Source organism: Merops nubicus, unplaced genomic scaffold (assembly GCF_000691845.1).
Source record: "Merops nubicus isolate BGI_N331 unplaced genomic scaffold, ASM69184v1 scaffold30587, whole genome shotgun sequence".
In the NCBI taxonomy this organism is placed as follows: domain Eukaryota; kingdom Metazoa; phylum Chordata; class Aves; order Coraciiformes; family Meropidae; genus Merops; species Merops nubicus.
The window spans coordinates 14,714-41,114 of record NW_008620132.1 but is presented as its reverse complement, the minus strand read 5'-3'; the positions used below and the strand labels follow the sequence as shown (position 1 = coordinate 41,114).

The following is a 26,401-nucleotide window of genomic DNA, read 5'->3' as shown; positions in this document are numbered from 1 at the left end:
ATCAAGATGTAGGAACAACCACCCAAAGAGCTTGTCCCAGGGAATCCTTCCCAGGATTTAATGATGAGCCATTCCAAATTTTCCAACTGTGAGGTCTCAGAGCTGTGTGCATTCCCATGGAACCCAGGCAAGAGGCAAAACACTGTGCTCACTGCAGTGTCTCAGGGGCATGCTGCAAGTACCTAGCAAGATCCTAATCACTCCTGAGTTCTCATCAGCTGTATGACAATAGTCTCCTTTGTACAGGAGTCTGCACAGCCAGCTCACAAGTTCTGCATTTGCAGCTCATATTGAACCTATTAGTTTGCATTTAACCACCCATTGCTACACTTCCTGGGTGAATTCAAACCAAAGAACGAAGACTTTGGAAACTCATCGTGACAAAACAACCTCTTGCCTCAAATACAGTTAAAATTTGCTTACGTTTGGTATGATCTCATCTGATTACAGAACACATTCAGAAGCAATTGGCAGGCCATCCTGTTTGTCCTGCAGTTGGGGAACTAGCCACAGACAGATGGAAGACACAGTAATAGCAGAGCTGAAGGCCAAGATCACCATAAGTCTTTCTGAGCGGTCTTGAAATGAGAGGGACTGCCAACAAGAATGAAATGCCCCAGCTAACACACACAGCATAATGAAACCAAATGAAGCCACTGGATACCTTCTACAAGGCTAGATTTTTAAAGGTATTTTGGTAGCTAACTCTGAACTAAATCACCATGGATAAGGTATCTAGGCACTTTTTAAAAAAATCAAATTCACAAACTGATGAGCATGTAAAACCTCTCAGAATCTGGCCTAGGCTGTACCCCATGCTTCATTGACAGAAGAGATGGAACAAGGGTTAGGGAACACCAGTAGAGGATGTTGTATGATAGGAACTGGATGTTGTCCTTTTGGATGCTGAGTAGAGTTTTTGTACTAGTAAGGGCTGACTCATGGGTGGAGAGTTAACGCTGACAATCCTTACATGCTCCTTGCAGCATCAGCATGAGAAAGGCTCACACAGTGTCTATGCAGCACCATTATATAACTTTACCATCATCACCATCACGCAGCAACAGCACACAGCACAGCCGTAGTATCTTCTCTAGGACATGGGAGCAGCTCTGATGGCTGACCATTACCACCTGCTGTGCTTTGCCACAGGCTCAACATGGAGGAGAACGACAGCAGAGCAGCCACAGTGGGGAGAAAAACAGCTGAAGCAACAGGATGGCTATCCATCTCAGGCTGTGCTCTGCTGTAACTCGTGAGGCTCAGAGAACTTGGCTGCGGGTTGTAGAACATGCTGCAGAGCCTCTCCCAGCCAGCTCCAGCTCCCGTGGTGTTGTTGGCACTCCAGGACTACCTGGCTGTGAGCATAGGTGTAACAATAGAATTACCTGCTGGCCACAGCATTGCTGAGCCAAGCAGCAGCAGCAAAACAGGCTGGTGCCTGGTAAAGAGGAAGGAATATATTAAGTACCACAAAAATGCCACATCGAGAGACCTAAAAATGAAAGTAACCTACTGCTGAGAAAAGACTATCCAAGAGTCTGAGTATTCCCCCTTGTCAGCCAAGAAGTTGAAACGTGCTCAAGTTGAAGTGGGTGGTTACACCACAGCGACTTCAGAACAGGCTCGTGCTACAGTGGGTATTGGGAGAGAGCAGAAGGAGCACCTCAGAACTAAAACTCCCCCATTTTGTGCTGAGAGAGACCAGTGACCTTGGGAGAGTGCTATCACACAGAGATTGGTTCAGTCTGATGGCCAAGCCAACCAGCCACTGTCCCTGCAGGGCCTGATTGCACAGAGGGTGGAGCGGGAGCAAGCTCTGCACTGGCTGTGTCACAGGTCACACAATGGGGCATTCCTCTTAGGGGGTTCCCTGGACATGACTGTGGTCAATACTAAAAATACTGGCACAGTCTATATTTAGGCTGGAAATCACCACTGTAACTACTGACAGCCAGCAGAGTCTCCAGAGAGGGTTTGGTCACTGCTGACCCTGGCTGAGACCTGAAGGATGATTAGGACAGAGAGGGCTGCAGCCTTTCAAACTGCAGACAGGGGCAATTTTTAGGGTCCAAGAGGGTGACCATCTCCAGTAGGCACTCTCCCCCTTCTCATCACTTGTGCTAGGTGCCCCAGAAATGTCCCCCAGTTGCATTTCTTTTTCACCCATTTGTGCAAAGCACTCAGCCTGATCCTGCCACTGCATGGAAGCAACATCAGAAGGGGACCAGAGAGAGAAACAGAAGAATGGCTGATTTGGGTTATTTTTTTTTTCCCTTCTTTCTTGATTCAGAAGTGTCATCTGCAGCCAGCTGTTAGCATTTTGGAAATCTGCTGTGTTTTGTTTTCCTCATGTGGTTCAGTGTGGCTGATGCTCCAATGCAAAACCTCTGGCTGCCAGTAAGCCTGCTTAAAGCAACTGTACATGAAAGCTCATGTCCTGGCCAGCACCTTTTCTCCTGGGATCATGCTGGGACTCCCCTTGGGCAGCTTCCTCATTGGTCTAATGGGAACGGTGCTTAACTCCATCACAGCCACACCGTGAGAGCGTGGTGGTGAGGAACTTCACAAATAGGTATCTGCATCAACTGCTGTGGCAGAGAAAATATTGCAATTGCAGCCAAAAGCATTCTGACCCTGTCTTCTGAATGCATGGCAATGCTTACACTGTGAACTGCAGCATAACACTGTAAATTGATAAACTTCCAAAACACAATGGCATTACTATCCACTTTCAGGTTTTCTGCCTTTTGTAGGGTCTGTTTTCTTAAATCCTGTATTGTCATGAATGTAATCTATGCTACCTATAAAAAGACCATGGTTCAGAAAACAGGGCAGGTTATGCATGAATGAGGGTAATGCCTTTGCCCCTGCACCTTCTCCTTCCTCTCACATGCCCATTTCAGCTGCCTGCTCTCTCGTGAGGCCACAATAAACCCCTCTTCTTTCCACCTATCCCAGAGCAGACATTCCTGATAGAAGTGGAGAAATGGCCAGATCCAGAGTGCTTTGAAAGGGCAGCAGAGACTTCAGCATGCAATGAGGAGATGGGGGCTTGCTGAGATATATTTCCAAGGAACAAATTTTTAAAGTACTGTGGGTTATACATGTGAAAATAAGGTATAAATAACTATATATAAGGTCTTTGTTACTTAAGTAATTCCTCAATTTGACAGCTGAATCCCAAGTCCCCTCTTTTCATCCACAGAGCTCTAATTCCGTGCTCAGTTACTCAGTGACACAGACAAACCCATCCACTACTGACAAGTCAGGTAAATACAAACCACTACTAAATGTGGCCCAACCTTGTCTTTCCCCTCCCAAACAATGACGAAAATAATTCTGAGTGCTAAAATAATAACCCCTGATGATTATATTTACCAAGTAGGCTCTAAAAGAAAGCCTAAGTGTATCAGCAAAGTAGCAGTGTTCAGTGGTGTGCTGGAGATGCTTCCCCGCAGGGGTGGGGTGGCCCCCAGAGGCAGTGATGCAGGGCAGGGCTCTGCTTCTGCCACCCAGCCTCTGTGTGCCCAAAGCTCTGGGGGAAAGGGGCAGGCAAAACCCTCTTCAGAGGATCCCTAACTCCTGCAGATGATAAGCACATTGTAGCCAAAGTTAAACAAAAAAGGAATGAACATATATAATATGGGCTGCTTATAAGGTCACAAAAACAGTGGGAGATTTACTTTAATTTCCCTTTTACCCGGAAATAAAAAATAAAAAAATAAAAAATAAAAAACATACAAACAAACAAAAAAAACCCACACCACACTAACCCCAACGTGTCTTTAAAGGGTTGGAAAAAATACTGTCTGAGAAGGGAGACAATTGAAAATGCCTGGTTGGACCCGTGCTGTTTTCCATCCCCCATAAGCAGACCCTAGTGTGCCTCTTACCATGGCTGGCCTAGACACAGCTTTCACAATGCAGGAGAGATGGGGTGAGGAGAAAGAGGACGTGAAGTTTGCTGTGCTGTCCAGAAGATGAAAACACTACTGCTGTTTACAGAGGGAAACCCAATTCATCAGCCCAAATGAATTCCTCTGCTAATCCATGCAGGCTTCATGTTTTCCACCAGCCCCAGCCACTGTAAAGACTATCTTTAGGAGGCACAGTGTGTTTGGAAAGGAGCAGCTGGAAAGAGGCGACATTTATGCCAGCTTGGAAGGCTTTCTGGTATGGAAAAAGAGGAATGCTCTCTCGGGTCTCCCTGCTAAATTAAAACGTCTTCATCCAGAGCAAAATGATGCCAAGCACAACAAACAAAAGTGGCTTTCCCCAACTCTCCTGGGCAGCCTCACTCCAAGGTTCACAATGGTTTCCATAGAACTTGTTTTGCTATCATAACAAATTTGATCTATCTAGGCGTGATGGTGTGCACTGTTTTCTAAAGACAAGAAAATTAATTTCCTCAGTTTTTTTGTCTGCCAAAGCATTTTTGTCTAGGTGCCACAGACAGGGACTCCCCAGATAACTTGTGCATCTGCCTGTCAGCTGAACATAGCGTACGTCTCAAAAAGAAAAAAATCTTCGTGAGGCTTTGGTCCACGTGGCACAATGGGAGTTAGCACTGCTGCAGAGCCTGGGGGTTGAGTGGCTAAGTCCATGGCTAATCACTCTTGCTCCTTGGCTTCTGATCCTCCCAAGCTGAGCTAGCCTCAGCCCAGCGTGCCTGTGTGCAGCAGCACGAGCTTCCTGTAATAAACCAGCCATCAACTGTGTGCACCTCTCATTGCATACATGGGAGGAAATGAATGTCTTGTTATATTGACCACAATCTGTTGAAATGCTAGTAAATATTACAGCCTAACTGTGATTAAGGGCTTGATTATTTGCACGGCTGGGGTACGTTCCCCGAGAGCTGCACTGGAATGTCACATGCAGGAGAGGTTTCTTCCAGCCTTTGCACAGAGACACTTGTGCTCAGCAGTGATTTGAGAAAAGCAAAGATGTTTTACTGCATAACATAAAAAAACTGGGGGAGCACTCCATGTAAACCAAGACCATTTGCAGAACAGCCTCAATTTTTGGAAAGTCTTTAACTTGATCTAAAACTTGCACTAGTTTTTAAGAGCTATGAAACGTAATCAAGTATAAAATAAAGGTCCACAGATACTAATTTCTAAAACACACATAATAATAGTTTTGTATGCCTTTTATTTTAAAAATAGCCTATAAAATCTATACTGACAAAAAATTTGTGTTAATTTTTTTTTTTTTTAAAGGAAACATATCTGAAAACATAACAGAAGATATGTGAAGACATGAAGCTGCAGGATGACCTCAAGAAAATAACTCTCATGTAACCCTGCCTACCTAGCTGAATACCTCATCCTAAGGTTTGCCTGCTGGAAATCAATTACTTGGGATGCTTTCCAAGGAAGAAGACAGCACTCCACTCAAAGCAAATGAACACGTGTGAAGAAGAAACCAGAAAAGAAAAAAAATTAAATGTAATTTTAAGGGAAAAAAAAACACAAAACACGATGTAATTTAAAAATACAGATGCTGAAAGTCCTCCTCCAATTTGCCTCAGTTCTGGTTTAAACCAAGCCAGTTTGCTCTCTGGGCATGCCTAATGCTCAGAGCGGCCAGTGTTTGCAGGCTATTTCCAGCCTTTGCAAACATAAATTTGTACAAAATTATAATTGCTTCCTATCCAGTGACTTGAACTGGGAGGCTTTCCCATGTCCCAAGGTTCCTAGGTTGATGACCATTTCTCTATAGAAATGCTGGACCTTATTTTTAAGCGGCTCTATCACACTCGTGAAACGTGATTACAGCACAGGTAGGGCAGTGCCCTGTGTGCTCCCAGCAGTGCCCCTTCCTCTGGAAATCAGCAGCCAAAGTGATTGCCTGTGTGCAAACTGGAGGCACCACAACCACACGGAGCACCTGGGGCCAAGTGCCTTTCGAAATCAGGACCTTCACAGACACATCTGGAAAACAGCCCTGCTGCCTCCTGGTAAGAGCCATAAACCCAAAAGGGACTGATGAAGTCCCAGCACGAGCACCAGGAAGTATTTGACTATAAAGGGAATGTAATGTCTCCTACATCATCCAGCTTCCTCTGGCCTTGTGGCTATGGAGTCTCCTGGAACCGAGCTCTTACAAAAGAACCAACTCTGTGTTGCTCATAATGACAGATATTTAACCCAGGGAGATTTTGACTGTCACAATACTTTCACCATTGACTCCCATACTTCTGAAGTGGCTCGAAGTATTTGACTATAAAGGGAATGTAATGTCTCCTACATCATCCAGCTTCCTCTGGCCTTGTGGCTATGGAGTCTCCTGGAACCGAGCTCTTACAAAAGAACCAACTCTGTGTTGCTCATAATGACAGATATTTAACCCAGGGAGATTTTGACTGTCACAATACTTTCACCATTGACTCCCATACTTCTGAAGTGGCTCTTTTTTTCTTTCCAAAGAAACTTAGAAACCACCTAAATAAACTCGCACCCATTGAGACATTGCAAATGTCATAAGAGTCATTCATGTGTCTCACTATTTGTCCTACATTTTACTTGATTCATTCACAGATGATGAAATCATTCATCGTTAAGAAACCAAACCACACCACACCAGAATTTGGGAATCTTCAACTAGACACCCCGGCAGACATGATCAGAGGGAATGACTGCAAACTGATGTCCCTCTGATTTACTGCTGCTTTTGCCCTGACCCAACTTATTCTTTGCACATTGAAAGCAAAGGTTCAGAGTACTTGCACAAAGGCAGAGCAAGCTAACACCTAAGGACCGAAAAAGGCCTAATCTGTGCCATCACTTTGCATCTGACTTTCTCTAGGGCCTCAAGTTTTTCTGGTCATGCAGTGCATGCTGCTTTGGTGCACAAACAGGTCTGGCACACGATCAGCAGCCTCCCACCACCCACAAGTCAATGTGTGACCAAAAGCACACAGCTGGGTGGAAGCAAGGAACACTTGACTTTGATCTTTACTTCCACACCTGACAGTTACCCATGTGGAAAAATTCTCCCTCAGACGCAAGCCTACCACTCACTTCAGCATCCATGGGCTGAAGTAATACTCCTCTCACTAAATCTATTTTCAACTACAATTTCTCTCTAAAGAAATAGTGTTTGTTCAGGTGAGGGTAGAGTTTAGTCTGTGCTCTGGAGTGCAAAATTTCCAAATTAAAAACCCACAAAAGGACGTGGCTTGATTAAAATGGGAACTGTGCGGATCAGGATAACCTGGAGGAAGATGGAGACTATTAGACCAGTTTCTCACTGCGTGAACCAGTGCTGCTTTACTGAGTCACATGGGCATCACTGAACCTCAGCCCTTTGATCCTCAGTGGTTTTACTCTAGTTAACGGTAGCTGAAGTTTTAACTCTTTTCTAACTAACACTGGTTAAGTACAACTCAAGACCAAGTTTTCGAAGTCATTGCTACCAGAGAATTAGCCATGTGAATAAAGATAGATCAGAGTTTTAACTGCCAAGGAGACCGTAGTATTTTTAGTAGATGCGAACTTAAACTGAAGAATATGAATTTTTGCAAAGTTAGGAGTACTTGGATTTAAGGTTTTTGTGCAGCCCCATTTTAGAGAAAGGATCCATCTGTGAAATTCACAGCTGGATGTACGCCCAGATTTCTGTGCTTGGGGTGATGACTCAGACACAACTGCATTGTTTATACGTTTTAGGTTAGCTTTTACCTCTGGATTCTTCTTGGTAAACACACAAAAAAAGTTATATTACAGAATGAGAAAGTGTGAAAGCCAGCAGCTGGTTGAAAATTCAAATTAGGAGCGAATATGCTGGGAAGGGAGATTTACAGTCTAAGTATTTCTCTTCCACTCTGTCTGATTCTTCTGCTGGCACAACTACAGATGTGCTGCTTGCTTTTCAAATCAGATAAGTAAGAATGACCTATTAGGTCATCTAGTATCTCTAGCAGGACTGTTTTCTTGTACATTTGTCTAATCTGCTTTCAGAATTCCTCTAAAAACATACTGCATACCAAAATAGAGCACAGAAGTCTCTTGGAACACCTGAGTAAGGAGCACTATAAATTGACTGAGGTGTGTAAGGCCATACCAGGTTCTCCTCAGCAGAAAAGTACTCTCACTGCTTAGTTTTATAAGAAAACCAACTTTGATAGGAAATTCAGATGATTAAGCATAATTTTTTAAATTCTCAAGGATTTATCAATAATAATAATTACATTTTCATAAGAAACAAAGCATGAAAAGCAGATGGAAGAAAAATGGGTTTTAAATTAATCATCTACAGGTGATTCTTGTGAGAAAAGAGATCTATACAATCAAAAAGTCCCCCATCAACTATTCATGCTGCCTGGCAGGATATGATATTAACTGGAAAAGTTCTTGTGTGAATAACGCCTAGAATCCAGCCATTTCTCTGTAGTAGAAGACTTCATAACTTTAGTAGATGACTTTATAACTGGCTTTCAATTTGCACTATAAAAAGACTGTATATCTTTAAGATGGTTATGCTTGCCAGGAATTTTATTTCCCAATAGTTAAAGAAATGTGCAGATCTTGTCCAAACTTTTCAAAGCAGCAGGGCTCTTCACAGCTGCTTGCAAGATTTCAGGAGTGCAGCTCAAAAATGGTTCAAGCTGCCTTTTCACTACCCTTTGCAGGAGAAGCCAAGTCCTCCCATGCATTATACTGTGCTTTAAGGGCAGAAAAGACCCCTAACCCTTTTTTCCACCTTTGCACATTCTTAACAGTAACACTATTTATAGCAAATGAAACCAGTGAAGAGCAGCAATGCCAAGCCTATTCAGGGGTTCATGAGTCAGGCCTCTAATAATCATAAGATTGCTTTCAAAATCATGCAATCAACCCCCCAACCCAAAAATTGTGTCATTTTTGTCTGCCTGGATTTTGAAAGACTAAAACGTCAAGGTTTATATTTTGGCTTGGATTGGACTTGAAAATAATGTCACTTGAAAGGTGACTGCAGTCACCTGCACAGGGACTTTTAAATTGCTATAAATATTCCAAGACTCACAATGCAACTGCAAACAATTAGCAAAAGCTTTGACCTGCCACGTGGGTATAAGCAACTTCACTGTTCATACTTACTCAATTACATCATGCTAATACCATGCTAATTTTAAAGGGGAGATAACAGGATAAACTGTGAGGACAAATACATGCTCAGCTGCAGGTGGGAGGGAGCGTACAGCTGCCCTCAGCAAAACATCTTTCTAATAAATTAATCCAGCCCATCACATCATCTTTGCTGGAAGTTTCTAACAGTAGGACTCATTTTGAGGTGGTCAACATAGAAGCAAGCACACTGAGCTCATGTAACTATTGCCTGTGTGAAAATCCCTTATATTACACAGGCTGTAGCTACCCTACAAGTTTAGCCAGCTTGGCAGCACTGGTATTACTGGTGGAAACCCTTCTTCCAATGCAGACATAATCATCCCAGTACAAAAGCCTTTCAGTGAAACAGCTGGTGGTGGTTCCATGACTTGGCATAAGCTGTGCTGATCCCTGTGTTTTCACACTGACAGAGCTGTACCTATACAAGGGTTTTTACCATAATAGCTGTGCTAGCAGAATTTTAAAAAAAACTCAACCACTTTAACCAGCAGTTACGCAGCAAGCTGCCTGAGTGTAAAACAAGACTCATTCAAGATCTCCAGAGTGCTTCTCTCATTCAATGTAAAATGGTGAATTAGATCTAGAAGGAGTTAACTCCCATCCCTGCTTCGCAGTTTTGTTATAAGCCATTTCCTATCCACACATTTCTTACTTCTCATCTCCAAAGCCTGCATTTTTAAATAATGTTGTCAAAACAGTTATGATTTTGACTGAACTGAAAGAATTTCTGTGTAAAACACCCTAGCTGGCAGGAAGATCACTGGTTCATTTTCCTTACATTCTGTATTTGTTCAAATGACAGCTTTGCTCTACCTCCAGACACTGCCCTAAGAAATGAAGCTATTTCTAGTAGACACACCTCAGTGTCTTTGTTCACTTCTAGAAAGCAGGTAGTACTCTTTGATACATAAAGAATGAAAGGAGTGAGTCTGGTGGAAAGCCAGAAAAAGAACAGAGTGGCTCTGCCAACCCCTCCCTTTAGCACAACACGAGTTTTAAACACCTGTGGCATGGCCAGTGCTGCCCCAGCTCCTGCACACCCAGGACACAGCTCCACGTGCCTTTGGTACCACCACATCTGTGCGAGTGGTTTCATCTGTGACTTTTTGCATCAGCTGCAGCAAGTCACTTGAAAGCTCAGTGCCTCGCTTCATCCATCTAAAAGATCTGGGGAAAAGCTTGTCTACTTCTTTCTGCAGTGGAATAATTTTAATGCATTAGCATTTCTCTGCAGCAGAATTATTTTAATTCATTACCATTTCTCTGCAGCAGACGAACAGTGCCACTGGACTGAAAAATGTTATTGTTGTTATCCCTTTAAACTGAAAGTCGATTGAAGGAACAAAAGTAAATGTATGGTCTATTTTGGCAGATGTCTTCCAACAGATGGGTGTCTATGGTCTTCTTTATAAGAGCTGTCTGCTGACTGTGATTCAGACCGTCTAAGGAATGCCATGACCGTGGAGTAAATGGACAGCAAGTCTGGGAAAAGACTTTATTGTGGTTTAGAAGCTTTCAATCCCTAACTGCACGAACAAGTCCTTTTTTTCAAGTAACTCTTTGCCAGCATTTCAAAACTATCATTGAAAATTGCTTGATGCTTTCTGAAAACTGAGCACTTTCTGCTGATAACAGTCCACTGGTTTAGCCTTCAATTGGTGGCATGCCTTCCACCTGCAAATCCTTAGAATTGGGGTTTACTGTCTTGGTGCATCTGTTCGTGATACGACTTTGCCCACTGAGGCACGGAGACAGGGTTCATGTACCCATCCTGCAGTGTCAGTTCTTGGCAGTAGTGCCCGTGGTCTCCTAATGGAGTCTGCATGTTCTTTTGAACAGCAAAGGCTTTGTAACAAGACTCGCCTGTGGGCACTTACTGCACCAATTAATTCCTGAGCTCAAGAACAAAGAGGTGCCAGTGGAACTATGGTTTTAATCATTTGATTCATTTTCTTCCTTCCTCCACTGATTTTGAATGTACGGGTTTTATTTTTCTCGCTTTGTTTTGGTTTGCATGGTTTAAGGCAGCAGGATGGCCGCTCAGAAAGACTGCTGGGGAAAGAGCAGTCTTGAAAAGGTCTGGATTTGTCTGAATTTTCATATAGCAAATCACTTCTAGAGGTGAAGAACATCAGATGCCAGCCTGTCATAACAACACAAACACTTAGGTCTTATTCAGGTATGCAGCTTTTTTGTCTGGGATTCCATGTGAGTTTTAGTAATATGAATGAATTAAATGCTTAACTGTACCAGAGGGAAGGATAACAAGATACTTTTTAATAATGGTAAACCTAAGTACAGGGAAGTTAAATACTTTGCTAAAAGGCCAAGCCCAGACACAACCCAGGAGACTTTCCTCCTGATGTACTCATCTTTCTACTTCCTGCCAACAAGCTGCAGGTTTTTTGGGAGCAGAACCACCTTTTTCTCTAGAAAAGCAAGTCTCTGGCATATGACTGGGGCACTTTGATCCTAACGTGACACAAACCCACAACAGCAGTCATCCAAAAATAAAGCAGGCAGTATACCCATGTACGGCTGTAAGGTCCCAACAGAGACCAGAAAATCTGGAATTAAGTGAGTCAGAGCTTCAAGAATGAGTCTGATGAATACATAGATTTGCTGGAGTGTTTGAGCAAAATGTTTTGAGGAACATACATGCTTCACTCTTAGTCAAGATCTGCCTGAGCAGAAATGACCACACCTTCTATGAAAAGTAGTTCTAATTAAAAACAGAGCATGGCTTTTTTTTTGATGCAAATAGTTGCTCTAATTGAACCACAGCCCATTTCAAACATTTAAATTCATCCCTGCCTAAAATGCCAGGAAGCAGGAACATTTCCCCCTATGCTCCTATTATTACTCTGTGCATGGACACACGATGAAAAAAACTACAAACCAAACTAAAGCCACAATCTTCTGTGCTTTCTGGGGACGAAATCAGTACAGTATTAAGAGAGAAAAGTTGCTTCTCTATAGCCAACCAGGTGGCTGGACCTCTGGCCCTTGTTGGAGTTGCTCCACTGCTTTAATGCGTGGAGGGCTCAAACCTGCCTTCACTGTCCCACTGAGGTTGCCCTGGCACAGGGAAATCTCCAGCTGGCAGCAAGCTGACAGAGCTGGCTTCATGCCACCGTGCAGGGGCTGAGGAGGGCAAGCAGGATGCTCACAAGGTGCTAGCACCCAAGCCAAATCCTAAGGACCACGCCGGCTGGGTCCTGCCTTCCACCCTGGCTGAGCAGACCCTCTCTCCTTCCACCCCGCAGGGAGCTCACAGGACCCCTGCGGGTGTAGAGGGGACTGCTGCGTGTTACAGAGAGGGTGGTGAGAGACCAAAACCAGCAGGAAAGAGCTCAGCCTCTGCCTGCTGCTTACTCAGGGCTGACACAAGAGCTTTGCTCTGCTTCTCAGGTCCCCAGGAGACCAGGGTTTCCTGGAGGTACACCCTGCTCTGGCTTGAGCCTAGCAGCTATGGAGAAAAAGCTGACCAGAAAAGCTTCTTCCTGAATGTGGGGGGAAAAAAGGGATTTGAATTTCATCTCATGCCACCGTGGGGACAGACTGCAGACTTTCTTGTTGTTGAATGAAAGAACACAAAAAAGAAAACGTAGGGACCTAAGACACTCCAAATGCTCTTGGATGAGCCCCATGGTGAGAGCAGTGGTTACTGCGGCAGTCAGCAAAACTGCACAAATTAACACATTGCTTGTGGCAAAGGTGACAGCATGTGCTGGGGGATTCACAAGCACCACACTGCACACCCTGCAGATCCATTTTCTGAAGAAGTATCTGCTATGTCCAAAATTTTCCGTGAAATACATGAGTCCACTGTAAAACATGTCTGCTGATCGGCAGTCTGATAAACTGCTACCCAAGCATCTGCCTTGCTGCTCTCCTCCCCGTTAAAGATTACTGTTGCACCAAAAATAATTTAGAGCTGCTGTATCAAGCAGACAGTTCTGTGCGTCAGATGTGGTTAGATAGTTACTACTTGAATAATAACAATCATTTTTCTTTGTAAAGTAAAAAGCACATAACATGACAGCTGAACCAAAAATAACTAAGTCCAAGGCAGGGAACTCGATAACTTTCAAGACGACAGCTACGCGTCCATTATTCGTGTGTGGAAAGAGCCTAACACCAGACTTGACGCTCCAGACTCTACAAGGCACTTCTAGATTATGTCACATCTGACTGCTTTAGAGTTTGTGATGCATTTGTCCTCCAACTGCTCTTGTCAGAGGATCCTCGTATCTCTGTGTTGCAACTGGGGAGCTGTGGCATACAGCAGCTGAGCAGCTTCCCCAGGAAACCTGACTCTGCAGCATGAGCATGGGCAGCCCAGGGCACAACCAGTGCCCCAAGCCCCAGCTCACCCTCCCTCTTGCTCCTGCTCCTCCAAGCCAATGTTGCAAATAACCCCTTTTGTAACTGGCTTTGTGCTTTGAATAGCTAACCTGGTTGCTCTGAATGTCCTGGAAGAACTAAGTTCCATTTTGTAACATATTGCTGTGATTTTTTTGTGTAACTTTTACCACCGTGGGTGGTCTTGGTTATGAATAGTATTAAGATAAGGCCTCACCTGAAATGTGCTGAGCATTCTCTCATCCCATGGCTTTCACTTGCATTTGAAGTAAATTGCTGCTTGCCAGCATTAGCCTGGACACCTGATGCATATTGAAGGATCTCCCAACCAAGGCTTATCTTCACTCCCAAAGTATCTCCAACAGTAACCAATCTCTGAGGCAGAGGTGTGTAACAAAGGTTTCTCTGACAATTTCTGATGAATAGTCCCTTCCTCTGGGGATTCATCTTTACACTGGTATCAAAAAGTAATGGATTTTTTTTTTTTTTGACAGAGAAATATGTAGGTAAATGGAAGAATATGTAAATAGCTTATCTACATGTGTGGCAATGTCTAACCTGCAGTCTTCCTAATGGCTGCATTTCCCAATCCAACCTCTATGACTTCCTAGCTAGAGCCTTCCTTCCAGTAACCATGTGTTTTGTAGTTCTGGCTGGGAGGGGAAAGCTGAGAAGTTGCAAGGGGGCTGCACTAGCTGGGCTGGGCACTTCTTGCTCTGAGGTAGCACCAGCAAGAGGAGAACAGGAGCAAATGTCTCCTTCCACGAAAGCATATGGCAGGTGTCTACATCTGCAGTACAGACAGAAATGAGCTACAGGTATGCTAAAGGTACCATTAAGGTAGCCACTATGGATGGTGCTGGTTGGGCAGCTAGAGCACAGAGGTCCTCACAAGTGGCAGAAACCCACCTGAGAAGATAGGTAAATACTTGCCATCACCTGCCTTAAAGTCAGTGTCGTTTTGGCTACACTGCTGGTGCTATTCAACCTTGAGAGCTTACTGCTTTGTATGGTCACGCATTTGACTATAATCCTCCTGTGGAGGTGAAACCAGCTCTTATCTTTACAAGGCAGGAGGAAAAGACAGGTTAGGTGTGCAAAGTCTCCAGCATTATGTGCCCTGTGGAGCTGTGAAGGCTCTGAGCAAACCATGGTCTCAGAAAGAATGACAAATACTTTTTTTTTTTACAGCAGAGAAGGTAATAAAATAAGGAAGGGTGCTGCCAGCAGTGGCAGCAGGAAGCTGGAAGAGGTAAAGAGAAAGAGCAATCATGTTAGGTGAGAGATGTTCTTCTCTGGTCACTTCCAGAAGAGCTCAAAGACCGGGACAGCATACCCACTTTGAGAGGCAACAGCTTCAGGAATGAGGAAGCGACAGAGTGGGGCTTGTCCCAGGTCACTTGAGAAGATCGTGGCAAAGCTCAGAATAGAAGCTAAGTCCAGAACACCAAGGGGGTGTGTTAACCACTACGACAGAGGATAAGAGTTGACAAGAGAAGGTAATAACCACAGAAAGGGATGAAAGCTAGGCTCTCAGCAGAAATATGGAGAAAGAAGAACAAAGAAGAGGGAGGAGGAAGGTGGGGGAAGGAAAGAAGAGAGAAGGGAAGCAAGAGACACTGAAACAGGGGTTGCTTAAGAGCCTGTGCATCAGCAGCAGTGCAAAGCACTCATGCCAAGCCTGGCTGGGGAACCATCATCTCAGTATCTACCTGTGAAAAATCACAGCAAGACCTACAACTAACTCACTTTATCTCTGAAGAGCTTTCCCGATAAAAGAGATTTGAGGGTAAAGCCTCCATAATCCTTTGGGTTTGCTTCCTTTTAATACTATAAAGCACAAAAATAAACTTCCTAGTTAAGAAAAATATGGCTTTTGTTATGTTCTGAGTCACTTTTCCCTAGCAGGAAACGAAGTGGCTTTTCAGTTCAAGTCCTGAGCATTTCAGAATTGAAAGGTTTTGCAAAGTCCTAAAGTAAATCACAATTCTCCAAGTCACACTTCTAGCAAATGTAAACTCACTGAGGTCAGTAAAGAGACTGCATGTGACTGATCTAGCCTGGCCTAACCTGGGCGCCATAATTACAGAATCACAGAATGTTAGGGTTTGGAAGGGACCTCCAGACATCATCGAGTCCAATCCCCCTGCCAGAGCAGCACCATCTAGTCTAGGGCAGGTCACACAGGAACACATCCAGATGGTTCTGAAAAGTCTCCAAGGTAGGAGACTCCACAACCTCCCTGGGGAGCCTGTTCCAGTGCTCTGGAACCCTGACAGTAAAGAAGTTCTTCCTCATGTTGAGGTGGAACTTCTTGTGCTCCAGCTTGTGACCATTACCCCGTGTCCTGTCACAGGGCATAAGTGAGAAGAGGTTGTCCCTTCCTTCCTGACACCCAGCCCACATATATTTATACACATTAATTAGATTCCCCGTAAGTCTTCTCTTCTCCAGAATAAAAAGCCCCAGGTCTCTCAGCCTCTCCTCACACAGCAGGCGTTCCAGTCCCCCAATGATCTTCGTAGCCCTTCGCTGGACTCTCTCCAGTAGATCTCTGTCCCTCAAATTAATCTCTCAATAATAATCTCTTGATAATTCACAAATTAATCTCTCATTGAAATCAATTTAAGAAGTCAGCCAAGCAAAAGCCTGGAATTTCATTATTAACTTGGTGCTGTTCTGCCTAATGGCTCCTCTTAGAATGGAGGTCAAGTGCATCTCTTGTGAGCTATGATATAGTTAGATGTTACCAGCCTGGTTCAAAACCCAGTGAAATTAATTTTGCCTCAATTTTGGGAGTTGTTTTAAATGAACTTTGGCTCAACTCCAAAGTTTACTAGCTTTTACCTCAAGTTTCTTTCTTTTTCATTTCTTTCACAAAGTTTGTACCAATCATTTTTAGAAACATGGAAGAATTTCTCAGCTTCTCATATTAAAAATACCTTAAATCATGGTGTTTGATTTTACTATTAGAAAAAATATCCTACTTTGTTATCATGCCCCATTTCCTGAATGGGACGTGGATTGCACTTAGTTATTTTCCTGCAGATCCAGTAAATCTCGTAAATCAAATTCACTGTTAAAACCCAATTCAACACTCCTCTTCAGGCACGAGGATCAGTAAAAAACTCTTTAGATTTTTATTGTGATGGCGTCAAAGTTATATCAAATGTATTTCAGACACAGACTAGCAGAGAAGATCATCCAACCTCTGCTCTGCCCACAAAACCAGCAATGAAGACTACATGCGATACAACCAACAGAACACTCGGTACCTAAGCTGAAGTAAAAATTTGATGGGCACATTTTCACAACTCTAGGCAAGTAACTGCAGTAAAAATCCCACACTACTGGGTGCTCACAAAGCACATAACAGTGCACATTCACAACATCAAACCATGCATGCAATTGCTTAGACTGAGAAGACAACAGCCATGAATATATGTGAAAATCAGGTCTGTACTTCATGCATAAGAACACTCTGTATCTGCAGCAACATATCCAGCAACCTCACTCTGCTCCAAATAAAATCAATGTCGGGTTTGCTACTAGCCGTTATGATTGCAGTGTCCAGCTGCACTATTAAATTTGCATTGACTTCCTCTTGCAAGGAACGTATTTTAATAAAAGAACCAACCAACCAGATTGCCAATAGCTGCCTACCTAAGAATAAGTAGGGTATGTTCAAAGAAAGCTTTACTCTAACTTATATTCATTCCTAAAGGCTAAATCTTCTGGCTCACAGCAAAGAAACAGCATTGTTTCACTTATCAATGTCCTACTGTTCATCTAGAACATCTGCAATAGTTTTGCCTGCAGCACTGCCCCATTCATTGCAGGCCTTGATAGACTGTTCAATGGGCTTTCTTTTTTGGTAGAAAATGTACAAAAGCATTTTACAAAGTGGACTTTGCCCTTATATGAATAATAAAAAACTAATTTAAAGTGCATTTTATTTCAGATTCTCCATTTTCCAAACTAACTTTTGGCAAACCGAAACAAAATGGCAACAGCTTGAAACCTGACAGCTCACTCCATGGCATGAAGCAAGACAAGAGGTTTCTGCAGAACGCTATGTTTTTTGCTCAGTTGCCAAAGTGCATTGCCATCTACCAAAAATGCAGTTGATGAAACACTAAAATGCAGCATGAGAAAACAGCCAATATCCACACTCATCAAAAGCAGGCCACGTTGGTTTTGTGCTGAGGAACATGTAGGTGCTAAACTTCCTCTCTCCCTCCAACAAACCAACCCATATAAGAGAAGAACAGTGCTTACCATCATCCAGATATGCTTGGTCCAGATTCTGTTCCTGTTTAATAGTGACTCCAGCTGGTAAGACTTCTTTCTGGTCACTAACTGGTGGTCCATTTTTTGCTGCTCGCTGGCCTGAGGCTGTTTGCTGCTGAATCACGGTAGGATATGAACTGGGACTTAACCTTTGAGCTTGACTGACCTGGGGCTGGCTGGACCTTGCAACATTGGACACAAAATTTTCACAGCACATAATGTGCTGAAATTCTTGGTGACTTCCACACCTCAGCTGCTGGTTGGTTGGAGAATAGTGAATCACTGGAGAAGACTGCTGGTTGCCTGGAGAGTGGTGGAGCACCGCTGAAGTTTGGCCTGGAGAACCAGCATGCACCAGTACTGACCTATGGGCATCTGAAATAGCAACTGGTGTAGCCATCAGGTTGGATTGCTGGTAGCCCAGCTGGCTCGGACTGAGGCTCTTGCTTCTTTGGTATATTACAGCGGCTGGATTCTGCTGATGGTATCGAGAATCAGGAGAAGAAAGGCCCGAGCGCAACTGCTGGCAAGGAGCCATAGTGGCCACAAGACAGGAAGGGGATTCAGTGATCATTGTATGCTGTGAATAGTAAGGCTGTGTTACTGTTCCCAGACCACTGTGTACTGTATTGCAGATTAAGGCTGGATCATAGTCATCAATGGGCTCTGTTTTGATTGATGGTACTAGAATAAAGCATGCAAAGGACATTATTCGTAAGAAGCTGATGAGAAACAGAGAGGTTTTCCTTGAAGCAGTAAGAGATTTAAACCCTTTACAAGATTTGCATGTGCAAGCTCTTATCTCACAGGCACTGAATTAATAAGTCACGTATAAGCAATAATGTCAGTCTCCCTTGAAAGCACTCTGTACTAAGAGGTTCTTGAAAATCTTTAACAAACTATTTAACCACAAATTTATAAAAATTGAAAAATACAATACTTTAGTTTGTATTCTAATTCATTTAAGGGCCACTCTGGAAAGTAAGCAAAATAAGAAGCCAGAGATAGGTGTTTCACATGGTATTCCCATCACAAAGGAAAGCTGAATAAACAGAAATCCCGTGACATACACAACTCCTCAACTCATACACAACTGTCAAACAGTTAACTAGTGGATAAAGGTAGAGTTGATTTATATTAGAGCTTTCTTTTTAGTTCCTTGGCTATATGTAACTTCCTCAGTACTGAGAGCTGAAGATCTTTCTGATACCATAATTCAAACAACCATGATTTACCAAGAGCTATATGAATCTTGGTGTGGATAAACGATGGTCCTCTACAGACAATTCTCCTATTTCTAATGCTATATTTTTGTCAAATCTTCATCAACACTCAGTACAGAAATACTGTATAATGGAAGCTATATAATGGTTGCCATATAATGGTCATGCAAGAGGGTTTTTTGGAAGTATAATGATTCCTTCTCCAAAGTGTTCTACTTTAGGGATCATATTGAGATAGTATTGTACTTCTCAATACTATTCCAGAGCAGAACAAATTAGGAACTATAAAAAACTTTCACACTGGAGTTCATAAATTCAGAGAGGAACAGAGATTTTTCATGCTGGGGGAGGCCAAAAGAATCAGAATGAATGTTAGCCTGTCCTTAGAAATGCGTCAAATGAAGACATCATTTTGAAGCTTATATAAAATCTTGTTACTGTTATTTTATGCTTTCTGTTTTTCACAAACACAGTACTCTGATTTTTCTCATAATATTTTTCTCCCATCCAAAGCTGAGAAATTCTGGCAATCTCATTAGTAACCCTATTGCATTTATTGTGACATGGCTCACCAGTTCCCAAGAGGAAGAACATCAGAAAAGAATTCATATTTTTCTCAATCAGCCTCATTCTGAACCATATATACTGCTTGTCTTCCTCCCTACCAAGCCCTTGTTACTTTCTCAGATCTGACGTTATCTTTCAGTTGTACATGTCAGCTGGGGAAGGTAATACTCATGGTTTTCACAGGGTCTCATCATGTCACAGACTGAGTCTGCTCCCACTGAGGCTGTTGGCAAGCTTTCATCAGGTGAATGGGGCAGCACCAGCCCATCAAGATAACTGTACTCTTAAATTTATGGGAAATTCCTGATCATGAATTACCCACATCCTTAAAACCAAACAGTTGTTGAGTGCTTAGCTGCACTCAGCTGAATTAGATTAGTAAAATCTAGATCCTCAATAATGGCAAGAATACAACATAGCAGAAAATAAAATCTTAGTCATGAGAGCTAAGCAACACTTACTCTGTCCCTGAGAATTACCTGGATGATAGGTAAAATGCTGGGGTTGGCTTCTTTTTCTTTTCCCATTGATGACATAGAAATTCACCTTCACAGCTGTGCGAATGTGCTTGTTACGGTACTCTGGTATCTCTACAAAAAGCATACTCTGAAAACAACAAAAAGTGACAATATAGAATTAGGAACTGAGGCTGACCAGAGATTCTTGCGTGCATCTCCTCTGTTACGTGTCCAGGCACAAAGGAAGGTAAATCTTCCTGTTCATCCCTATAAAGAAGGGTATGAGAAGAAGAAAGGAAAAAAAGGGCAGATGGTGAAACACTAGAAGATTTTTGCTATGAGGAAGCTGATGTCTGTGTATTATATCCTCTCTTGTACTTGATGTTTTCCTGAACTTGGAAAGAGAAGCTTCAGCTACAAATAAAACTCACAGAATGGTGACAAAAGTGGCAATACTATTAATAACACTGTACTTGATAAGCATGTACTGAAGACGTCCCTTTTTTTTTTATTTTTTGAATAAACCTGATGATTCTATAGGCTTTTTACTTATATACAGCCAGATCCTTCCTCCATGGAAATTAACAGTGAGTCTCCAGTTCTCTTCCACAAGGATGGGTACTGCCCATGGCAATGTCAGTGTTAGCTCCTGAATGCACTGAACTACTACAGTAAGGTCCCATTAAGCAAAGTGAACAAAGAGGCTCATTCCCTTGAAAGATCAATGTTCATTTTAAATACTATAGTACAAATCCTGTCCCGCAAAGTACAGAGCACCCAAGACTTCCATAGAGGGGAAAGGAAGTCATGACAGCCAGCATTCTGCAGAGGACTGGGCTGGTACAATAGAGCCCTCTGCAAGAACACAAAATCTAGCAGTTACTCAATTTGCTGTGGGTTACTGCTAAATGAATAGTTTCTTTTTGCAATACATTTGTTCATAACAGCAGTAAGATAGCTGCTTTTTCTGCTTTTGAGATGCTCTTTGAAAACTACCCCTTGAATACAACTTGCTGTCTGAGAAGCCCAAGGAGAGGACATCCAGTATGTTGCATACTTACAGGCTGGCTCTTATCTTTGTCCACTGTTGCCTCCATTTCCCAGATCTGCTGCCCATCTAGAAGAATATCACAATATTAAACTCACTGTATTTTTAAAATCATAAAGTTTGAGTTAAAGGAGACAAATCGAGGGCATCAAGTTAGCAAAGCTTTCAAAATGCACTTTATTTCAAGCACCTTCCCAGTCCTAACCAAAAGAAACCGCATTTAATTTAAACATATCATTGAACACTTCTCTTGCCAGGAAAAAGCTCACATACGTATTAAAATTAAATGTTTGTGTAGAAATTAGCCAAACTGAGGAATGAAACACTTAGCACAGGTGCAACATTTGCTTTGTACCAGATCTGATTTCAGCGAGCTTTACTGATAGAGGACACCACAAGGTCAGGTAAGATGGTCCCATTTGGACAGCAGCTCAGCAAACCTCCCACCATTTTAAGCTATGACCACATGGCTCCCGACCAGTGTGGTAAGTGGTGGAATGGGCAAGAAGAAGGGACTAGCTAAAAATCCTGGTCTTGTATGGGGTGCACAGAGATGAAAGCAAGCCAGCTGAGCCACTTCAGGGCCGAATGTTAGAGATGCTGCACAGTGAACCTGGCAGATGGTCTGAATTCTCACAGGAGTGTAGGTTTTTCTCGAAATAGTTCAACAGGGACAGATTCTTACTGTAACTGGGAAACCAGCTATTTAGGGTGCTTGATTTCTGTTACGGATGCTCTCTTCCTATTTATACTTGCTTCTTGCTGTGCAACACGAAACCTCTGCACATGATATCCTGTAATACATCTCTGATTGAGGAACAACCCCAACATCTCCTCTGACAGTAGATCCATGCCCCAGCACTGCCACCAGTGCAGGCTGGGACAGCGTGCCACTTGCAGTCCTAAAATCACTATTAAACACCAAATATTCACCATTCTCAGTGTCAAAGCACCTCATTGCATGTGCAACAGCCTTCACCTCTGAACCACTGGAAGTCTTTCTGCTCTTAATTACATCCACACAGCTCGCCTCCATTCTGAGTTACACAAAACTGCATTTTTAGAAGAAAATAAAATTCAAACCCTCTGTACGGAACACCATCAAAGTAACCCCCGTGCTATAAGAGTACATCAGTAGTGACAAGACATTTGTACACAGACTGGGTGCTTCATCTGGCTACAAGTATTTCTTAAATCTACTGACGCCCACACTTCCCAGAAACATCTTTTAGCAATGCCTTGTTACTTTTTTTTTAGATTTTAATCTCTACTCCTTTGATTTTTATAGTCTGTTGAGCTTTTCAGCCAAGCAATTTGCAGGAAAAAAAAAAAAACAAAACAACCAAAAAACAATGGGGAAAAAAAAATGCCTCATACCTTTCTGAAAGTTTGACTTTAAAATGAATAGGGGACATGTATCCAAATGAACTGACGTGACTTGAAATAGCGCAGCCACAAGGCTGATGTTTGCTTTGGAGAGGGAGAGGCAGCTCCCGGGCGCATTTCTGCAGGGGTTCCCCAGACTGCACACCCAGGCCTGGCAGGACAGGGCTGGAAGTCTCCTAAAAACAGTCCTCCTCACAGGACTTTTTATTTTTCCCAATTCTTGGAAATTCTGCAAGAGCTGCTTTTGTCCTCTGTTATTTAAGTACTTCTGCTTCTGGCAAAAAGGGAAATGAAAGAGTATTTTTAAATGCATTTTTCTTTTTTTCTGTTGTTTTCCTCTTTGTTCTCAGCTCCACACAGACAATGAGCTGACAGATGTGCTCAGCTCTCTGGGCAGCCCGAGAGAGACTCAAGCTGCTGCTCCATGGCTGGGCTGCGGCTGCAGGGAGGGCCTTGCCTGCCCCAGCTCCGTGTCCTTCCAGCCACAGGGTCCCACCAGGCGTACCCAACACGCTAAGAAAGGCCTCACCTCCCACAGCACCCTACACCTGAGACACCTCTGCTATGTCTGTCTTTCCTGACAGAGTGGTGAGGCATTGGTACAGGCTGGCCCGGGGGGGGGGGGGGGAACCACCCCCGGGGGGGGTCACCACCCATGGAGGGGTTTAAAAAATGTGTAGATGTGGCACTTGGGGACACGGCTTAATGGTCATGGTAGTGTTGGGTGATGTTTGGACTTGATGATCTTAGAGGTCTTTTCCAACCTTAATGATTCTATGTTTTCGCCCTAAAGGCATTCAAGGAAGAGCAGAGTTTACCCCGAGGCCATCACCAACATCACCCCTTCCTCCCTCAGGACAGGCTGGCTCTCCAGGGTGACTGGGCAGGATGCCCAGTTTGAGTGGGCACATAAAACTTGCTGTGATCCTCACCCCCGATCCCTCCTGCATGGGAACTGCAGGCAACTGAGGAACAGTGGCAAGTCTTGCTCCATCCATCAGCTACCTGTGAGGAAGAGTATTTTTGGGTTTTTTGGTTTTTTTTTTAGTGTTTCAAGTTCTCCTACAATGAGTCAGTTGTCTGCTCTACACTCACACATGGATCAGTAACGGACTGCCAGAGCAGAGAGACCCAGCAAGTTCTAATTAAAGCCAGCAAGGCCCTTGCCCAGTTTGCTCTTTAGTTCTCACATCCCCTGGGACCACTGTGTAAAGGAATTTTGAACACTTCATTCTTTAAGCATTCACTTTGGCTGCTGCTGTGGCCCGTTGCAGGTTAATTCTACACCCCTATTAATGCAGCTAACTCCTGGCTGTTGCTGGAATGGTAAACATCTCAGGGAAGCAGGAAGCCAGCAAATACTGGGGGTTCAATCCAGCAAATACTACATGTATTATCTGATGACAAGGCATTAAATATTTAACGGGGGGATTCCTCTTCTAGATGGTCTTTGTAACAAGAAGCCACCATAGCAGGCATTAAGAAGCTTCCCCACACCCCCAAAAAAAAGCCCAACAAAACAAAAGATATATTTTTATAGCTCTCTGAGAAAAAGAACAGGGAAAAGGAAACATAATATACATCACAAAATAAGAGGTCTGATAGAGACCTACACTGGGAACTAAGCAATGCAAGATGAAGATGTCCTGACAGGGACAGCCACATAGGAATATTTGACATTGGTTTTCCTCCAGGCAGAGTATTTTCATCTTTGCTTCTGTACTGCCAGATTCAAACAGCCTGTGCAGCTACAACAGCACAACTTCACAAAGAAGGTAGAAATCAAAAGGATTTGTTGGTCCAAAATGCATAAAAGACAGAAGAAACGGGCCTCCAAGTCATCTGCCGTATTCAAGAGGCCTGTGAAGCATATGGAACCACAATCACAGCAGATTTGATTTAGTAACTGAGCCACTGGAATTGCACTAGAATCTAATGAAGCCAACCATAGAAATCAAATTAGATTTCAACAAAGATGATGTTCAGGCTGAGTCCAAAGTCTTTGGGGATTAAGAATAAAAATGAGAATAAGCCCAAGCAAACAAGGAAGAAAAGTATTAGGGGTTATCATTCTCGTGATGATAGACGCTTTTGTTTGGATATATTCATGCTTGAGGCAGCTAAACAGGTTTCTAACAGATCTATCAGCAGCAGCAATCCCTGCTCTTTAATCACCAAAGCCCTGTTGAATATAACTACTCTGCACCTCACTCCCTGACCTTTATGCTTTAATATCATGATGTGGCTCCACCTGTCTCACTGCTTCACGTTTATAGCTGCGAATGTACAAACTTTAGCTCGAGACAACCAATATTTGCTTTTCCTTTAACCCCTCTGGATATGTGCATTATGGTGAGCTTTGGGCAGAAGGGTGAGGGAGGCTGTGAATAAACTGAAAAATACAACTACATTCAGAAAACTCTCATTTAACCTATCCTTTTTGCTGGTAATTAAAAGAAATCTTTTGATTACGTACACTCAGCATTAAAGGAGAGCAGAAGGAATAAACTGAGAAGTCTAAAGCCCATCTGTAGGGCCTATCTGAGGAAATTTTGAACAGAAGAAAACTTGCACTGAACTGTCAACACATTTGTCATCTTCAGAATGTGCATAAATGAGAAAATTTTTAGGAGGAAATTGAAGTGGATGTTTGAGGAAAATCATGGGCAAAAATGGGGGTGTTCTTGGTAAGGATATGCTAAAAATAATAATGCTGATAAGATAGTAGAGCACAGCCCCCAGTACAAACATGCATATAACTAAACCTGCTTTGACAGTAGAGAGGTAAGAAAGGCAAAAAGGCAACAGCATCATTTTTGCTGAAGTACTGTAAGGGTATGAGCACACAGATCCAGAGAAGACTTGCTCTGCAAGACACATTCAGCACTGGGCTGTCCTTAGAGCAATATCCAACAGCCAGGGCACTGCGGGGATGTCCTAGTACTTGCATGGATCACATGGGAACTTGGTGCCAGGTCCATGTGTGTGGTGTGTCTCAAATTCCACCTCCACTAATGGGAGTTCAATCAGCACCTCTGAAAAGAGCAGTACTTTTACTAAAGATGATAAAATATTTTTGGATTTAGACCCTGAGGTCTTACCAGCCATGGCTGCCTCAAACAATATTTTTACTGTTGTGGTTCCCTGCTCATTTAATGGTTTGTCTTAGTTGGCAAGTCTTTAGCACCACAGGTCAGTGAAATGTTCAGGAAATAGAGATTTTTATGCTGCTTCAGGGCTATGAGACTTAGCATTAAACCCTGATGAGAGATCTGATTGTGTCAGCACTCTTTGGAGGAATGAATGAGTTGTTGGAAGAAAGTAATTCTACCCTCTCCAACTCAAACTGTGATCATACCAAAAGTCTTGCTTCGAACTTTGGGGAAAATCAAAATGTCAGTCTGCATTAGGAACATTTGGGGTGATTCTTTGCAGCCCCTTATAGGGCTTTTTTTAATTAGCCAATTAAAGGTTTTCTGAACCAGTTACAGCCTTTACACACTACTCACGATCCCTTACTCATGACTTTGGGGTCAGTAACTAGCCAAGAAACAAACCGCCTGCTTTATTTGAACAAGCATGACTGATGGACTGAGAGGTTCAGGAAATTCTCTCTGCAGTTCTCTCCAGTTGAAGACCAAGTATGCAACTGTGCCGATTCCGTACGGGATTCTGTGCATGCATGTGATTCTATGCTTGAAAATGTACATTGCTTTTCAGTCAAGCATTACACAAATTACTTAACAAACAACCTGTTACCTTTTTCCCAGGCAGCAAACCATGCTAGCCTCCCAAAGAAACCGAGCCTGGTAGCTAGTGGGACAGCTGCCCCAGCTACACATTTATGCAGAGTTCTCTTTGGGCTTGCAATGAATTGTCCCTGTTCACTGTTTGCCTTCGAAGGTCTTCCAAAAAAGCATAATGTTAATCTCTGTCAGCTTCTATCAG

General features: G+C 43.1%; 1 protein-coding gene across 1 annotated transcript in view; it reads right to left on the bottom strand.

The window, feature by feature from the left end:
* Positions 1-17,759: 17,759 nt before the first annotated feature.
* The window catches only part of LOC103776519 (nuclear factor of activated T-cells, cytoplasmic 2-like), a gene marked incomplete at both ends in the record, with an annotated part of 17,991 nt that continues 9,349 nt past the window's right edge, over positions 17,760-26,401 (bottom strand). The window contains 3 exons of the mRNA XM_008944032.1: positions 17,760-18,455; positions 20,041-20,167; positions 21,081-21,136. Coding sequence (XP_008942280.1) covers positions 17,760-18,455; positions 20,041-20,167; positions 21,081-21,136 — 879 coding nt within the window. The remainder of the gene's footprint in view (positions 18,456-20,040; positions 20,168-21,080; positions 21,137-26,401) is intronic.